Source organism: Aethina tumida, chromosome 3 (assembly GCF_024364675.1).
Source record: "Aethina tumida isolate Nest 87 chromosome 3, icAetTumi1.1, whole genome shotgun sequence".
NCBI lineage: Eukaryota > Metazoa > Arthropoda > Insecta > Coleoptera > Nitidulidae > Aethina > Aethina tumida.
In genome coordinates, this window is record NC_065437.1 from 1,634,116 (window position 1) to 1,649,974 (window position 15,859).

The following is a 15,859-nucleotide window of genomic DNA, read 5'->3' on the forward strand; positions in this document are numbered from 1 at the left end:
TATAAATTAATTGCATGTATAAATTTGTATACAATTTTATCAAATAAATATCAAAACAATTTTTGAATCCATTTAAACAAACATTTTTAATAATTTTCTGGTATAAACAGTCACTCATATTGTTAACAATAGATAGAATATTTATATTTATATATAAATTAATTTTATGTGTAAATTTCTATACAATTTTATCAAATAAATATCAAATGAAGTTTTAAAACTATTTAAATAAACATTATTAGTAATTTTTTGGTATAAACAGTCACTCATAATGTTAAAAATGACTTAAATATTCATATTAATTGATTATTTGTGATGTATAAATTAATTTTATGTATAAATTTCTATACAATTTTATCAAATACATATCAAGTGAAGTTTTAATACTATTTAAATAAACATTATTAGTAATTATCTGATATAAACAGTCACTCATAATGTTAAAGACGGTTAAATATTTTTATTAATTAATCATTTATGATGTATAAATTAATTTTATGTATAAATTTCTATACAATTTTATCAAATAAATATCAAGTGAAGTTTTAATACTATTTAAATAAACATTATTAGTAATTTTTTGGTATAAACAGTCACTCATAATATTAAAAATTGCTTAAATATTCATATTAATTGATCGTCTTTTATGTAGAAATTAATTTTGTGTATAAATTTCTGTACAATTTTATCAAATAAATATCAAGTGAAGTTTTAAAACTATTTAAATAAACATTATTAATAACTATCTGATATAAACAGTCACTCATAATGTTGAAGATGGTTAAATATTTCTATTAATTAATCATTTATGATGTATAAATTAATTTTATGTATAAATTTCTATACAATTTTATCAAATAAATATCAAGTGAAGTTTTAATACTATTTAAATAAACATTATTAGTAATTTTTTGGTATAAACAGTCACTCATAATGTTAAAAATGGCTTATTTCTATTAATCAATCATTTATGATGTATAAATTAATTTTATATATAAATTTCTATACAATTTTAACAAATAAATATCAAGAAAATGTTTAAAACCATTTAAATAAACATTATTATTAATTTTCTGGTATAAAGATACACTGATACTATTAAAAATGGTTTAAATATAAATATTAATTGATCATTTGTGATGTATAAATTTCAATACAATTTTGTCAAATAAATATCAAGTTGAATATTAATATTAATGGATAATTTATGATGTATAAATTAATTTTATAATTAAATTTATATCACGAGATTATGAGTAGAAACAATAAAAAAATAATGAACTATCATACACATAAACATACATGTATGTTATATTTTTATTTATAACAAAAATGCATTTTTATTTGATACACGTAATCCTAAATCCCAATACAATTTTTATCTCACGAATAAATTATATTAAATCCTTGGTCTTATATCCAAATCCCATTGAATATTGTAATTTTAAACGTGATATTGAAATAAATTGCAATCCCTATTTAATATGCACTTGAGGGTCCAAAATCCAAATTTACTGAATAAATTTCAAAAAAAAAACTTTCACTAACACTGTAAAAATAATATCCGAAGATTATGATAGATGTTGCAATGCTTCTGGAATTCGTTACATCACAGAGTTAATATTTAAACCGTGTAGAGAAATGATCCAACTAAAAGTAAACTTTAAATTGTAAACAACATTATTACATTATTTTAAGTGTGACAGGTGTATAAATTAATGTTCACTAGACGGATTTCAGAAAATAATCCGGTTTTGGCGTATTATTTTTATCACAACGATTTATTGTAGAAAACTACTCTGTATTCTTCTCGTAACTTTGCTTTTGCATTTTGCCCCAGTTACAAATTACATGTTGGGAAACTATTTAACAATATTTATTTTTTACTTATTACTGTTTTATCCTGTTTGACTCAATAAATTTTCCCACGACCTTTTCTTAGTTTTAAAAATACTGATAATATTTCCTTTTTATATTTTTATAACTTTATCATTATTGAAGTGTTATAAACTATAGAAATGATAACTAATTAATTTATCAAATACGTATTAATAATATAAACAATTTTAAGAAAAAATCAACATTAACTATTATTTTCTTTGTTAAATTACATCTTGATAAGATAAAACATGGACGACACAAACTAAAAATTATCGATGAAGTAAAATACAATAATATTTTTTTAATTTGTAATTGCTGTAATATTCCACAGAACTGCCTCAACAAGGTTACGGCCCATATGTCACTTCCACAAAACTGGAAGCTGGGGAAACACCAAAGTTGAACGTCCTCCCATAAACCAAAACACGTTCGGGGATTCCCCAAAACGAGATGCACTCATATTGTTGGATGTGCGTACTCTCACGTCCGGCTGAACGGCAAAACCGGCGATTTAAATAGTAATTAAGTAATGGTACATCAATGGGATCGTGTGTTGTTTGTGAGTTCTGTGTGCGAATCGACCTTGCTTTCACTCCGCTTTACTAACCGTTTCCATCATAGCTTCTTCAGATGTTTCGCGTGATGACGACGGAATTGGTGGCCTCGAGGCTTTGGCTATTAATTACTTTGCACCGCATTTGTTTACTGTCTTACTCGATTACTCTTTCGTCTTAAAACTTTAATAAATATTAAATTAACTGACTATTTAAATCCTCATGTTATGTATAAATATTAAAACTTACATTTACATATAATAAAGGCATACTTCCTCAAATATGTAAGAAAATTCGGTTTATTAAAGTTTATATAATACCTATGTTTGGTTTTCTTGTTTGCAAATATGTAGGTTATTAACGTATAGCATAATAAACTTGAAATCACAATTAACAATGTTGTTACGTTATTGCGAAAGGGTATGTTGAAACACTTTAGCATTCAATCAGTATTAAATTTGTAACATTAGTTATTAACTTGGAAATTATGAAATACTGTAACTGATATTCAGACGTAAAATGCTCATTTTTCAGGAACTAGTTAACTTATAAGGTTTAATTGGGAACGGATTATTATATTAAACAGTTTTTAAAAAGTCATATTAACATTAATATTAAAATATTAATTTTCAGTGTGACTTTATGAAATCTCTAACTAGTTTAATAAAACATCAGTTATAATGAAATAATTCACGTATTTTAATGTTTGTAGAATAGTTAATTGTACCACTAAAGTGGATATTGCCAGAATTGATAACTAACACTAATACAGTACTTTCCAGAGATTAGCTAACTAACTAATTAACTTATTAAAACATTAATTTTAGTGTATATTTGTGAGGGATGAAATAAAACACCAACAATCATAAAATAATTAATCTATATTAATGTCTGTAGAACAGTTAATTACTAAAATATTACCCGGAATATTTCCAGAATTGATAGCTAAACTAATACAAACAAAATTATAAAAGATAAGGTTTTTAAAATACTTTCAAAATGACATTCATTCTATTAATTACGTATTACTGATGTAGATCCTGAACAACTAATGAACTGGGGCATCAATGTAGAACTTTTCACCATACCATTCTTTGTGTTCAGACAAAAACCTAAAAAATTAATGATTAGTAAAGTTAGTAAATTACCATCGAGGACAAAACTAACTCCAACAGCAGATCGATGTTATTTAAAACGATTTTCAACTTGTCATCAGTTAAGGTGGAAGCAGTTAAATACGCTGGCAGCTTCACGAATAATCTACAACCAACTAAATAAGTAATTACTAAAAATGTAACACATTAAGTAAACCTCAATAAATGCGTAGCCCCATAAACCAAACAAGGTGGAGGCGGTTGTTGTTGGTACACGTGGTCCGGTAGAATCTGCCACGATAAGGCCTTGGCCAAAGGCCCGGACACATCAGAGTTGCTGCTCCCAACGCTACAAACAAATTTTTGAGTACCAAAGTCAACATTCACACAGATAATTAATTATACCTGGATCCTCCAGGTTTAGGTGTTGTGGGGGCGGCACTTTCTGAAGCGTCGTTACCGTTGGTTTGAGCCTCTTGACGCTGGTTAGACCTTAAAGTTCTGCGTCTTAGGTTTTTACTGTTGTCTGATGATGAGTGAGATCCGTTTCTGTTGGAGTCCTCTGATAATGTGTGGTTGTTTGTGTGACTGGAAGCCACATCTTGTTTTGAGCTACAACTTTACAACGTGGTGGTGCTGGATAATTTTACTGCTGGACAAAACCTTACTCATTTTTGTGAACGTCTGCTGGAGATTGGTAAACAGCCATTTGAGTTTTAACTTGCCCCTGCTCTGATGGGTATAAAAGCTGCTCCTTCAACAGGGTATCAAAATATATACGTATGCCGTCAACAAACTCTTTACAAAGGTTTAAGCTGCAACAAAAACGGTTCTTTGACCACCTTGTGGCTTAATATCTAGTAACTCACTTTCTTTGAATGTCTTCAGGTTTAATTTTGTTGTGATTACTGGAGTTTCTGTATCTGGAACTGGGCTTTTCATTCAAGCCACAAATTTGGTTGGTGGCATAGTGCCTCCAGAACATTTCCAATATACTAATTATATTCGGTTCAGCGGGTAATTTGGACAGCTAAAATCCGGCTATACAGTGAACAATCTTAGTACTTTCTTAGTACTACAAACCTTATTCTTGGAAACGAGATAATAGTCCCGTTCGAGTATCTCACGCAGCTCAATGCTGAGATCGATTTGCACGTAGTCGTCCTCCATCGATGAATCGTCGCCCGATGTGCTTGAAGTGGCGCCCTGACCGTCGTCCGTGTCCATGCGGGCGGGACTGCCCGAACTGCCCTCCTCCGACGAGGCGGCCGCCGTGGTCGCCGTCGACTTACGGTTTTTCTTGCGTTCCTTCCGATACAAATACGCCCCGCTGAAACGTCAATTATATTTCCAGACCAAACAGTTTTTTTCCTTCAAGATTTCTAAGTGATGAACAACACGTTTACGTCCTGGTTACTTACAGTTTCTGTTTCAGAAAGGTTCGTGGTTTTAAATTAATTTAACACACGTTAACTTAACAAAACACGGATTAGTCAAAAGCATAATTTAGCAACACATATGAAGGGTTTTTATGCACACTACTTTATTAATATACAGTCTGGTCTTGTAAAAAAACTTCTGTTTTATATATTTTATTGCTTTATATATTTTATATATTATTTTATGTATATTATAAATAATTTTATACAATTTATATATTTATATATTATTTTTTATACTTGATATATATACTTTTATATTTTATATATTATTTTATATACTTCATATATTTTATATATTGTATATTTTATAATAGAATAGTTATGTGTACAACAAATAACAAAAGGTAATTGGTATATAGAGGAAAAACTGAGTATATAAATTTAATAATTTAATGATAGTTGTATACATTGACTTACATGTGCAGCTGAGACTTTTCGGCCAAATCCTTTTGGAGCTGCCTATTTTCTACTGTATCTTTCAGTACGTACTCCTCGCCAACGCAACGGTCCCAAGACGAATTCCATCCCTTAAAACACAAATTGTCAATAAACACCGTAACACTGGCAACAATAATGTTTTTACCTGGAAATGAATTAGATACTCTATGGATTTCTTCCCTCTGTGGTCCTTGTTTACTATCACATCTAAAACCTGTACCACACCACATGAAATTATGTACAAAAAGGGGTAAGTTGAGTTTTACCTTTGAGTCATACAAAACTTTAGCTTTTGTAGGGTCAGGCTCATAGCAAAGAACTCTTTCGCCTTCGAAAAATTTCAGCTTCACGCCACGGGTAGAAACCATCCTTTTTCTCAGCTTCGTATTTTTTGTTTGGAAATTAAACCAAAATCAAAAAAGGGACGATTTTTGTTTACAAACAATGGAGGATGTTGGTTAGGTTAGGTACACCACACTGCTGCTCCATGTAAGTATGTAACCCCTGCTACAATAATAAATAACATGCGTTTTTTATGGCAAAAACTTACATTGAAACCTACACGTAGATATTACGTGACTCTTTACGCCACCGAGCAAATAGCAACATCATAATTTTTTGTATTTAAACATTATTCCAAAAACTATCCCACCATACATTTATGCGCATGCAACCCAGACTACATGAATAAAAATATTTTGACAACGTGCTTTTGTGAGGTTAAGAAACGATTGTCAAACTGTAAAAATGGTATTAACTTCCAAAAAATTATATTAAATCACTAATAACAATATTGTTTCAGCCCAAAATAAAACAATTGGAGAAATGCAAACACCCCAACAGCAGAAAAACAAAGGCGTTAGCCAAGCAGATGAAAAAGTACGTAAACAACTATTTAATTAAGTTTTAAATTTAACATAAGTATTTTTAAGGCAAAGTGTGAAAGACAAGAATAAACACTTGGGCAACATTAAGTTAAACATATTAGGTGAAAAGCTGCTTTGGTTCAGAGACCATTTAAACCCAGAATGGACTTGTTGTACACCTAATCAAGTTCATGAACTAATTCAGAGGTTAGCTTTTTCTATATCCAGAAAATGTGTGTATCATTTAATATTTTTAGTTACATAGATCGATTCAATGAAGAGTTGGAGCAAATTAAACTAAAACATTCTATAGGAAATCGTAAAAACCGACAACATGCAAGTAGGCAAGATATAATCAATCTTTCCATTAAAAGAGAAACAGAGGAGTTTAATACTTGTGGCATAGGTATGTATTATTATTTATTTAATTACGGTGTTGACTTTTCAGTTTTCAGAAATACCAGACTTGTTAGATGTGGAACAGTTTAACCGTTTGAAAGAATGGAATGGAGAATTAAGGTTTTTACAAAATTTTAAATTGAGGCGATTTAGTAAAAATATTCTAAAGGAAGAAAACAAAAAGTTACCAAAAACTAATCAAACCAATCCTCCTGAAATGGATGTTGACAGTTAATATACAATTTGGTAAATACAAGAGTTTTATTTTAATGTGTTAAACTAATATTTCTGGCATTGACACAAAAATTTTATTTACTTATTATTTGGGTTATTAATTCCAGTATCTATAGTGCCTTAAATAAAGGGGATTATTGGGGGATTTTTTTTTAATATTAAATAAAGCACCATTATAATATAATACATATATTTAGTCAACAGTCTCCTCTTCTTGGGCATTATTTGTAACATTATTTAAAATAGGTGGGGCCTCAGCTACAATTGCGGCCCTCTCTTGTTCCTCCCTTTGATGCTTTTCTTGCAAATCCTTAATTTCAGCTTGTAAATTGGCGTATTTCTGTTGCAAACTTTTCTCACGTTCCATTTGTCGAGTAACGTCCTCGGTCAACGACTGAAAATTATTAAAATTACGTAACATAAATAACAAAGATATTTTGGTTAACTAACCTGAATTCTCCTCGGTAAAGCTTCACGTTCCTGCTCTTGCAAAAATTTGAAGGTATTCAACTCCAAATTAGCCTGGTCAGTGTTGTCAAACAAATCCTGCAGCTGCTTGATAAGTCCTTGGGCCCTCGACTGATAACCTCCAGTCAGTATCTTCAGCTTCTTCTCCATTTTAGATGCCCTCTTCGCCTCCTTGGCCATGTGCGCCCGGTTTTGCTCGAGGCGCTTCTCGGCCGACTCCAGTCGCTCCTTTTTGCTGGCCAAATTCGCCCTCGTATACCTGTTTTGGTTGGGCAAAAACAACACCTGTCCCAAACATTCCTCCCATACCTGCGTGTACGCGTCCAACGGCAACTCCCCGTGGTTCATGCCTTGCTTCACCACCTCCATTTCGTTCTTCAACAAATCCTTCGCCGAGATCAGCTCGTCAGCAGTGAAATTTTCATAGGGGTGTTGCTCCAAAAAGGCCAACTGTTGCGCCTGGGACAAGTTGGAACGTTTTGGTGTGGGCAGTGGGTTTTTCAAGTTGTCGTATTGGAGCATGGTCACCATTTCAGTCTTGACCAGCTCTTCAGCCTTTTGTAAGTCTGTCAATGAGTAACTGTCGTTGGGGGGTCGCAGGACCGCCAAGTTTGGCTCCTGGGGACGGGGGAAATCCCGTTGGATTACCTGCGAACGCAACGCCAACTCCCTTTCGGCTTTCGCCTTCATTTCCTCCTCGTACCTCTTGTCCAAGTCGGCCTGGTCCTCCACCATTTTCTCCTGGGCTTGTTCGGGCATCTCTTCATCCTCGTGTTCCGGCACGACTATTTCGTAGTCGTTTTTGGGCGCCGGCAGGCTGCTTAGATTCTTCTTTAACTGCTGCTTCAAGGAGGTCTGATATGATTTAACCGCGGCAGGTGTATCCCCCGCACCAATACCCTCCTCGGGGTTAATATTCAGTTTGTCTCTCACCGAGGGCGTGAAGTTACCGGACGTTTCTGCGGCAGGCACCACGGCGCCGCGGGGCGTGGCGAATCCCGGTGTGGCGCTGCCGTCGGTGCGCGTGGACTTGAAGGGCGTGGCCAGGACTGTGTTGGGCGTGGCTACGGTCAAAGCTTGGGGCATCGCCCCGCTGAAGTCCGAGTTGTGCAGAGGCGTGTTTACGCCACCCTTCAGCGGTGTGTCCACGTGGGTGAGGGCCATCATGTTTTGGGCTTCTTGCAGGATCCTGTCGGTCTGGGGGGCGGGAGTCCTGGGCGTGACGGCGGCCTGGGGTGTTATAGTGTAGTCGTTTAGCAGAGCGTCGGTGGTTTCCATGCCGCTTTCGGCCGCTACTTCTTTTGCCACTTCACTGGCTCTGCCCCACTTAACTACTTGGTGTAGTTCTTCATCGGACACTCGTGGTGCCGGCAACACTAATTTGGACCTCTTCTTAGTTGGCTCTTGGTTTTGTAACATGGCATGAGGAATGTCGTCTTCCTTCCTGCGCTTTAACTTTTCCTTATCCTTCTTTCGTTCACGTTCCTCCTGCTCAGACCTCAGCTCACCATCCAAGTGTTGCTGTCTCATTTTGGAGAAGTCTGGCGCCATAGGGTCGACAATTTCGTTGGAGGTGTCGTAGAACCCGATTGCTGGACGCTTCTCGAACGGGATTTCGGCGTTGTAGTCGACTCCTCGTTTTTTCTTCTTGCGGGAATTGACCTCAATGCCGGCCGCACGTAACTCCCGGCGCTTCTGCAAGGCCGCCAGCCTTCTTGCCTCCTCCAACTGCTTTTCACGGGCCTTTCGCTTCGCCTTTTTACCTTGTGTGTTGGCCAATCGGGCTCTGGCTTCAGACAACATCTCCAACTCTGGAATTTTGTTAAAAAATTAACTTTATGATATTAAATAACAGTAACAAACTCAATACCATCTTCATCCATGTCTTTTGGGTCAGGACGTGCTGGTTTAGTTTCAGGGTTGGGATCGATTTCCCCTGGTTTGAGCTTCCTGGGATCATCAGTAGCATCTTCACCCTCTTCTTTCTTCTGAGCTTGATCACTAAAACACTTGAGTAACAACAACCGATTATACACCTCCAAAAGACTTACAGTAAATATTCATATCGTTCCAAACATTGGGCAGCAGTTCTGCCGATGATTGGGGCAATTGTCCTCCACTGTGTCGGCATAAGCTTGGCCAAATGCAGTAGCTTTTCATCTTCCTCTCTGGACCATTCGGTCTTTTTAATGCTGGGGTCTAACCACTCGAACCAACGTGCCTTACACTGTTTGGCCGATTTTCTGTGTAACAACGAGGCTATTCGAGACCATTGGTTTTTGCCGTATTTCATTACGGCCGCCTTGAGGATTTCATCCTCGGTGTTTCTCCAAACACCACCTTTGATCATTATTCGCGGCATTTTGGGGCTTAATTTAATCTATTTTTTACAAAATACACAAACGGCTAGACGTTAACACAACGTAAACGAAAACTAACCAAAAATATTTTCAATACCAACTGACCTCACTACATACGGGTAGGCAACCCACATTACATATGAATAATATTTCAGTGTTTTGAAATAGAAAAACTAAACTTAATACTTCAGTACGTTCGTTTTTGTTAAGATGGTTGATGTATCAACAGCTAAACTTACAAATGCCAAGAAGGCGAAAGCAAATGAATTATATCCATAATGAGTTTTTATAGGCAACTCACATCACTGTACTTGAAATAAATGTCACTGATGACAATTACAAATTCGTAGGTTAAGGAGGCTGGCTAAATAACAACAACTTGTTTATACTTATTAGAAGATAACAAATTTAAACATACAGCTCATTCATCACCTAATGGAATAAACAAGCACTAAATTACATGATATCTCGTAAAAATCCACCCCTCTGACGTTGAAAACGGCGTAACACATAAATTTGTAGATCAGCATGTTTCAAGATTTGAACAATGATGCGGATGACATAGATCCGCATCCCGCGAAAATCAGGAAGAAAACCACTTTGGACAGTTACGATGTCCTCAATTCTTGTCAGATAATGGTATACTTGTATTGGTGATCAAAAATGTTGCTCATGTTTCACTCATTTTAGGTGGACAACTCTGAAATCATATTGAGGACGTTAAAAAAGTTGTACCAGGAGAAGCAAATGTGCGATGTGTTCCTTAAAGTGGGCGGCAAAGAGTTCAGCGCCCACCGACTAATTCTGTGTGCCACCAGTGATGTTTTTCAAGTATGTATCGTTGTAATTGTTTTGATTTCAAATAACTGGTGTTATCACAGGCAATGCTTATGAAGCCTGAGTGGTCTGAATGGCACCAAAGTAATGTTGAACTGCAGGAGCTGCCTCAGTGTGAAGGTGTGTTCCATCTGTTCCTGGAGTATTTCTACACAGGGAAAATACACATAACCCACACAAATGTTATGCCAATTTTAGCCTTAGCGGACAAATATATTGTTAAGGTAATGTTGTTAGATTTTACCAACTTAAATTATACTTTTGTTGTTACAGAGTTTATCTAGGTTATGCCTGAAGTATATGTGCAATCACGTCCCCCATGCTGCCTCCCATAACCAGCTGTCATCGTGGCTTCAATACTCCACAGCTTGTGGGCACCACGACGTGGCGAAAACCTGCCAGAACTACATAAAATGGAACTTCGAAGCAGTGGCCAACACCCCCGACTACAACAACTTTCAAGTGGACGTTTTTATTTGGATAATCCAACAGAGTGACCTGGTCGTTTATAACGAAATGGTGCTGTACAACTGTGTGGTTAGGTGGTTGGAGCTGCAAAAAATTAAGATACAACAGTCAGAAGTGGAGCCTCAGGAGGCGGAGGAACAATTCAAAAATTTACTGGAAATGGTGATGGGGTACATAAGGTTCCCCATGATGACACCCAGGGAGTTGGCCGACATATTGATTTCCCCCATGATAAAGCACCACAAGGAGTTTTTCGTTGACAGGATGACGATTGGAATGAACTACCACAACGGGCACATAGAACAATTAGAGAAACTGTACTCCTCTGAGGAGGACGCACTGATGTTATGTCCTAGGTTATACACAACGGACAGCTGTAGCACAATATTAACCATTGAAAACTACGGTAGCGTACAAAACTATCACACGAGCACGTTCGTGTTTTCCTCACACGTGTCGGCCGCTGAGTACGAGTCGCACATCATCAACGAATGGCTGGTGGATTTGTATCCGAAGGGAGTCTGGTTCAAAAAGTGCTATTTGATTGTCTGGCAGGGCACTTTAGAGGTGCCAGAGAAGATCATACCCACCGTCAGACTGTCGTTAACCTCGCGGGAGTTGCCGGAGAACAACAGCAGGGTGAAAGTGTCCGTACTGGTTTACGGAATGGAGGGTGGTGTGGAGCATGTCATGGCAGTCAAGGAGAAACTGTTCATATTTACTAGTCAAGATAGGGTCATCAATTTCGACGATCTGATACCGTACGAGGATCTGAATCGGATGGCCACGACGCCCGACAATTGGGTGTCTCCCTATTTAGTGGGGCCAAACAGAGATCAACTAAAGTTAAACTTAGTTATTGCACCTATTAGGTGAAACTTGTTAGTCCCAGTATAGATTCTATACTATAAATTGTGGTTTGTTGCAAGTACAATTAACTGTAAAAAAGATTTTAATATATGCCAAACGAAATAATAAAGTTATCTAATTTTGTTGCTGTTCTTATTACTGGGTGTAGTAAAATAAAAGTTCTTAAGCAAAGTATATTTCAAATAATAATAAAATAGTATATAACAAAAACTAAGCACAATACCTATTTGAGCAATGATTACAATTGACAACATTTTCAATTCCACAACAAATTGGAACTTATTCCAGTCATTTTGGAAAATTAGACCATTCTGATATTTTTAAGACATCATTTTGCAATAAATTATTGCCTGTAACAATTCAGTAAATTTCTTTTTAATAATAAAAACGGTAAATACTTTGTAATAAATTCTTGTTAGGCCACTTTGACGACATAACCTCAATTACTTGAAGAGGATTTTATATTTACAATAACATTTCAGCTTTTAATTTAATGTTCACATAAAATATTATTTAATTGTTTTTAATAAATTTAAGGGACTGTTTCCTTAATTTATAACCTAAGACAACCAGTAAGTAACAGGGTGGATTTAATTGTAGCCCATTAATATATTATTTTTTAAAAAGTAGTTATTGATAAACTTACGTAACAACCCACATATAACAATTACAGTAATAAGTGCGTATCAGAATGTCTTTCCATGGTGTATCACATCGATTAATTAAGTAAGAACTAGTTTAGAGTCAAAATCTATTAAGTATCAATAAGTTTACATTATCACACCAAATTTAGAACTAGTTACTGACTAAAATTTAAACAAACAGCGATTACAAATACTTTTTTTATCTCGGTTAAATTATTTAATGTACTTTTGGCAATTTTATTGCACCGTATAACAATCATGAATATATTTAGGCACTTGTTTGCGAAGGCTTTCAATTATGAACGATTTGTGCGACTAACCAACGTACCAAAATTTTGATTTCAAGCTTAAGGAAGCAACGATCGAGGAAAGATGTTAATCTGAACGAAATTCTGTAACATCCGTTTGAACTCATCGATCGTCGGTTCCGGAACGTTCAGTCTAAAGCCCAGACCTTTCAATTTGCTGCCGTCCAGACGCAGGTGCTTGTGCAGCAGCAGCTCGTGGTCCATGTGGGGCGTCAGCGGGGTGTTTTCGATGTTATCCCTTTTGCAGGCTTCCGCCCAAGGTACCACGTGCTTGTCGTTGGCGTCGTCGGCCGCCCCGATCAAGTCCACCAGGTTAGACAGGATGCCGCCGTAGTAGTCGACTTTGATGCCGTACATCTCCGACAATAAATTGGACACACTTCCCTGTGTGGAGTCGGCCTCGTCCACCACGTTGTAGACCTAAAATTTAACAGTTATTGGGCACGTCAGGTCAGCAATTTGTGTTAGTGTACCTGTCCGAATGTATCAGCACGTCCGTTAATGAACCAAATGGCATTGCACACATCTGAGACGTGCACCGTGTTGATGTGCAGGTCGGCGTTCCACAGAAGCTTCATGGTCTCCCCCAGTTGCTTGTAAATGGCTGCCGCCATAATTCTAGGCATTAAACCACTTTTGTCCCCCAAGCCGTACACAAAAGGCAAACGCAGGACTGTATAATTCAGCCCCGGGATCTCTTCCAACTTTTTCTCCACCTTAAACAACACCATCATTAAATCAAAGTGATTAAAATAATTTATTTGTTTACTTTCAGCTTCCATTTTGCCACAAAAGTCCATGGGTCAACTGAGCCGTCTTCTTTGTGTGCCTTCTCAGACGAATACATGTTCCCTGAGGACAATTCCACATAATGTTTGACGTTTTGTGCTGCAGCTTGATTGGCACAATTCGCGCTCAACTTCAGTATCCCCTCATTGTAAACAGGGTCAGAGTGCCCTGACTTGGTTTCACCGGCACAGTTCACCACCAGGTCCCACTGGTTGTCAGTTTGGAAGGCCATTTTACAACTCTCTAAAACACACAAATAAATATCCATTTATTAAATACTAAGTGGGTCTCACCTGGGTTGATTAAATTGGCACTAACGAATGTCACAAGGGGGTTGTTAAAAAAGGCCTGTTCCTCTTCGTTGAGCCAGGCAACTTGTGGTGGCACCTTATCGATGACCCTTATATGACTGGCTAAGTCATTTTTCATTAAGTGGGAGACCAAATTGCGGCCTATAAAGCCGCAACCTAAAAAAACATGAATGTAGGTTAAACAATGTGATTTAGAAGTTTGGGCACCCACCTCCAAGTATTAAGACCCGTGGTTTATCCATTTGGTGATTGCAGTGTATAATTTCAATAACTAGACTACACCTATATCAAAATTGGTGGAATAGCCGGCTTCTCAACGGGATGACGTCATTATACGATAGTGGAAAACAAACTGTGATAGTGGTAATAACCGCATAATGGCCATGTCATTTTATTATGCACATTCCTGCAAATTAATTTGCACATCGCATTCTATTTTTAATACTGATTTCTTATCAATAACATAAACAAATCAGTTAATTCATTTATTATTATTAAAAGAGTGTAAATCAGATAATTAAACCACTTATTTATTTTTACAATAATTTCATTATAAGAAAATGATTTTATATTAAGGATTGACACGTGTAAATTTATTTATTTTAGTTACATAACATAACAAAATTAAATAAATCACTTAACACGTTATCTACAAAGTGGTTACCACAGGAAACACTTACTTTTAGTTATGTTATGTCATAATTAAATGTAAATACATTTGTAAAATAAAATATAAATAAAAGAAGAACTTGATAAGTATAAAATACAATAAAAAATATAACATTTAGAGAATAGTATAAGAAATAAGTATCAGGTCGTCTAAAATAGGAAATATTTAATTTGTAATTAAATTTTTTATTTAATTTTATTTTTTTGAATAACGTAAGTTACAAATTAAAAATTAAATTAGTTAAAAAATTAATGATGATTAAAGAAAGGTCTTTTAGGAATTTGTTTAAATTTCAATTAATATGAAATAAAATTAGTCATAATTAAATGGTCAAAATTTGATGGTGTCCTAAATAAAATATACAGTTTCTCATGAAAAAAACTTGGGGGGTTCCCCTCATTTTATCACTTTATTTTCCACGCCACTGAATATTTTTTAAAATTAATATATATTATATTATTTACAATTTAGAAGAAAAGAGATACTTTTAATTAATTTCTATTTCACAGCAATTTTTGAAATATTTCAGCTTTAATATAGATTATCAAATTGAGGTTAGGTTAGGTTAATTTAAATTTCGAAATTTAACTTTAGCTTGAAGGAAAATAAGAAGGAAGGAACTTATTAAAGAAGGTAAATAATAAATTGTTATGTTTTATGTAAAATATATTGTACTAAGAAATTTTATAATTATTTCCCCACTTTTTGTCATTTTATTTTCTACACCAGTAAATATATTTTAAAACTATTAAGCTTTTCATATTATTTGCATTATTTGACTGAAAAAAGGTTCTCTTGACAGTTTTCGATTATCGTAACCGTTTCTAAGATATTTCAGTTTTAAGGTGGAATATAAAATTGAGGTTAAGTTAGGTTAATTTAAATTTCGAAATTTATGTCTTTAGCTTGAGGGAAAATTAAGGAAGAAAGACCTTTTTAAAGAAGGTAATTAATAAATTGGTTTTTGTTTTATATCAATATATATTGTACTAAGAATTTTTTATAATTAACTGAAATTCATAAAAACTGGTTAAGTGTAATTATATAACAACACAAAACTAATATATCATATGTATACAATCCTCTCACATGTACGTTTCTTTTCACATTCTTTGCATAATTTAGCAGGAAAAGGGTACTCTTGATTGATTTTGATTATCGTAATCGTTTCTAAGATATTTTAATGTAGAACTTAAAATTGAGGTTAGATTAGGTTTATTTAAATT

The 15,859-nt window shown here is 35.0% G+C and overlaps 5 protein-coding genes across 9 annotated transcripts; 2 read left to right on the plus strand and 3 right to left on the minus strand.

The window, feature by feature from the left end:
* Nucleotides 1-3,298: 3,298 nt before the first annotated feature.
* On the minus strand, nt 3,299-6,083 carry LOC109602684 (male-specific lethal 3 homolog). 2 transcript variants are annotated; one of them, XM_020019107.2, is made up of 11 exons: nt 5,972-6,083; nt 5,676-5,916; nt 5,555-5,623; nt 5,389-5,498; nt 4,613-4,859; nt 4,399-4,559; nt 4,198-4,344; nt 3,935-4,141; nt 3,747-3,878; nt 3,603-3,695; nt 3,299-3,547 (listed from the first exon to the last, which is right to left on the minus strand). In XM_020019107.2, exons 2-11 carry the CDS (start codon nt 5,775-5,777, stop codon nt 3,484-3,486), a joined length of 1,332 nt encoding a protein of 443 aa, XP_019874666.2. In that variant the 5' UTR covers nt 5,778-5,916; nt 5,972-6,083; the 3' UTR covers nt 3,299-3,483. The 2 variants fall into 2 exon arrangements, with proteins under 2 accessions (XP_019874666.2, XP_019874665.2); XM_020019106.2 differs by having other exon boundaries at nt 3,935-4,147.
* LOC109602687 (translation machinery-associated protein 16 homolog) lies at nt 6,023-6,925 on the plus strand. The gene is made up of 5 exons (XM_020019113.2): nt 6,023-6,159; nt 6,212-6,288; nt 6,342-6,482; nt 6,533-6,681; nt 6,731-6,925. Exons 1-5 carry the CDS (start codon nt 6,157-6,159, stop codon nt 6,907-6,909), a joined length of 549 nt encoding a protein of 182 aa, XP_019874672.1. The 5' UTR covers nt 6,023-6,156; the 3' UTR covers nt 6,910-6,925.
* A 156-nt stretch (nt 6,926-7,081) lies between these two features.
* LOC109602678 (cell division cycle 5-like protein) lies at nt 7,082-9,809 on the minus strand. The gene is made up of 4 exons (XM_020019099.2): nt 9,428-9,809; nt 9,247-9,377; nt 7,359-9,187; nt 7,082-7,302 (listed from the first exon to the last, which is right to left on the minus strand). Exons 1-4 carry the CDS (start codon nt 9,736-9,738, stop codon nt 7,102-7,104), a joined length of 2,472 nt encoding a protein of 823 aa, XP_019874658.2. The 5' UTR covers nt 9,739-9,809; the 3' UTR covers nt 7,082-7,101.
* A 248-nt stretch (nt 9,810-10,057) lies between these two features.
* On the plus strand, nt 10,058-12,033 carry LOC109607742 (BTB/POZ domain-containing protein 17). 4 transcript variants are annotated; one of them, XM_020024214.2, is made up of 5 exons: nt 10,058-10,206; nt 10,259-10,375; nt 10,427-10,567; nt 10,618-10,797; nt 10,847-12,033. In XM_020024214.2, the coding sequence occupies exons 2-5, from the start codon at nt 10,265-10,267 to the stop codon at nt 11,915-11,917; spliced, it is 1,503 nt and encodes a 500-aa protein (XP_019879773.1). In that variant the 5' UTR covers nt 10,058-10,206; nt 10,259-10,264; the 3' UTR covers nt 11,918-12,033. The 4 variants fall into 4 exon arrangements, with proteins under 4 accessions (XP_019879773.1, XP_049821500.1, XP_019879772.1 ...); XM_049965543.1 differs by having other exon boundaries at nt 10,259-10,364; XM_020024213.2 differs by having other exon boundaries at nt 10,072-10,375.
* Nucleotides 12,034-12,070: 37 nt separating this feature from the next.
* LOC109607741 (uncharacterized) lies at nt 12,071-14,333 on the minus strand. The gene is made up of 5 exons (XM_020024212.2): nt 14,175-14,333; nt 13,946-14,119; nt 13,633-13,895; nt 13,337-13,579; nt 12,071-13,283 (listed from the first exon to the last, which is right to left on the minus strand). The coding sequence occupies exons 1-5, from the start codon at nt 14,203-14,205 to the stop codon at nt 12,903-12,905; spliced, it is 1,092 nt and encodes a 363-aa protein (XP_019879771.2). The 5' UTR covers nt 14,206-14,333; the 3' UTR covers nt 12,071-12,902.
* Between the last annotated feature and the right edge of the window lie 1,526 nt (nt 14,334-15,859).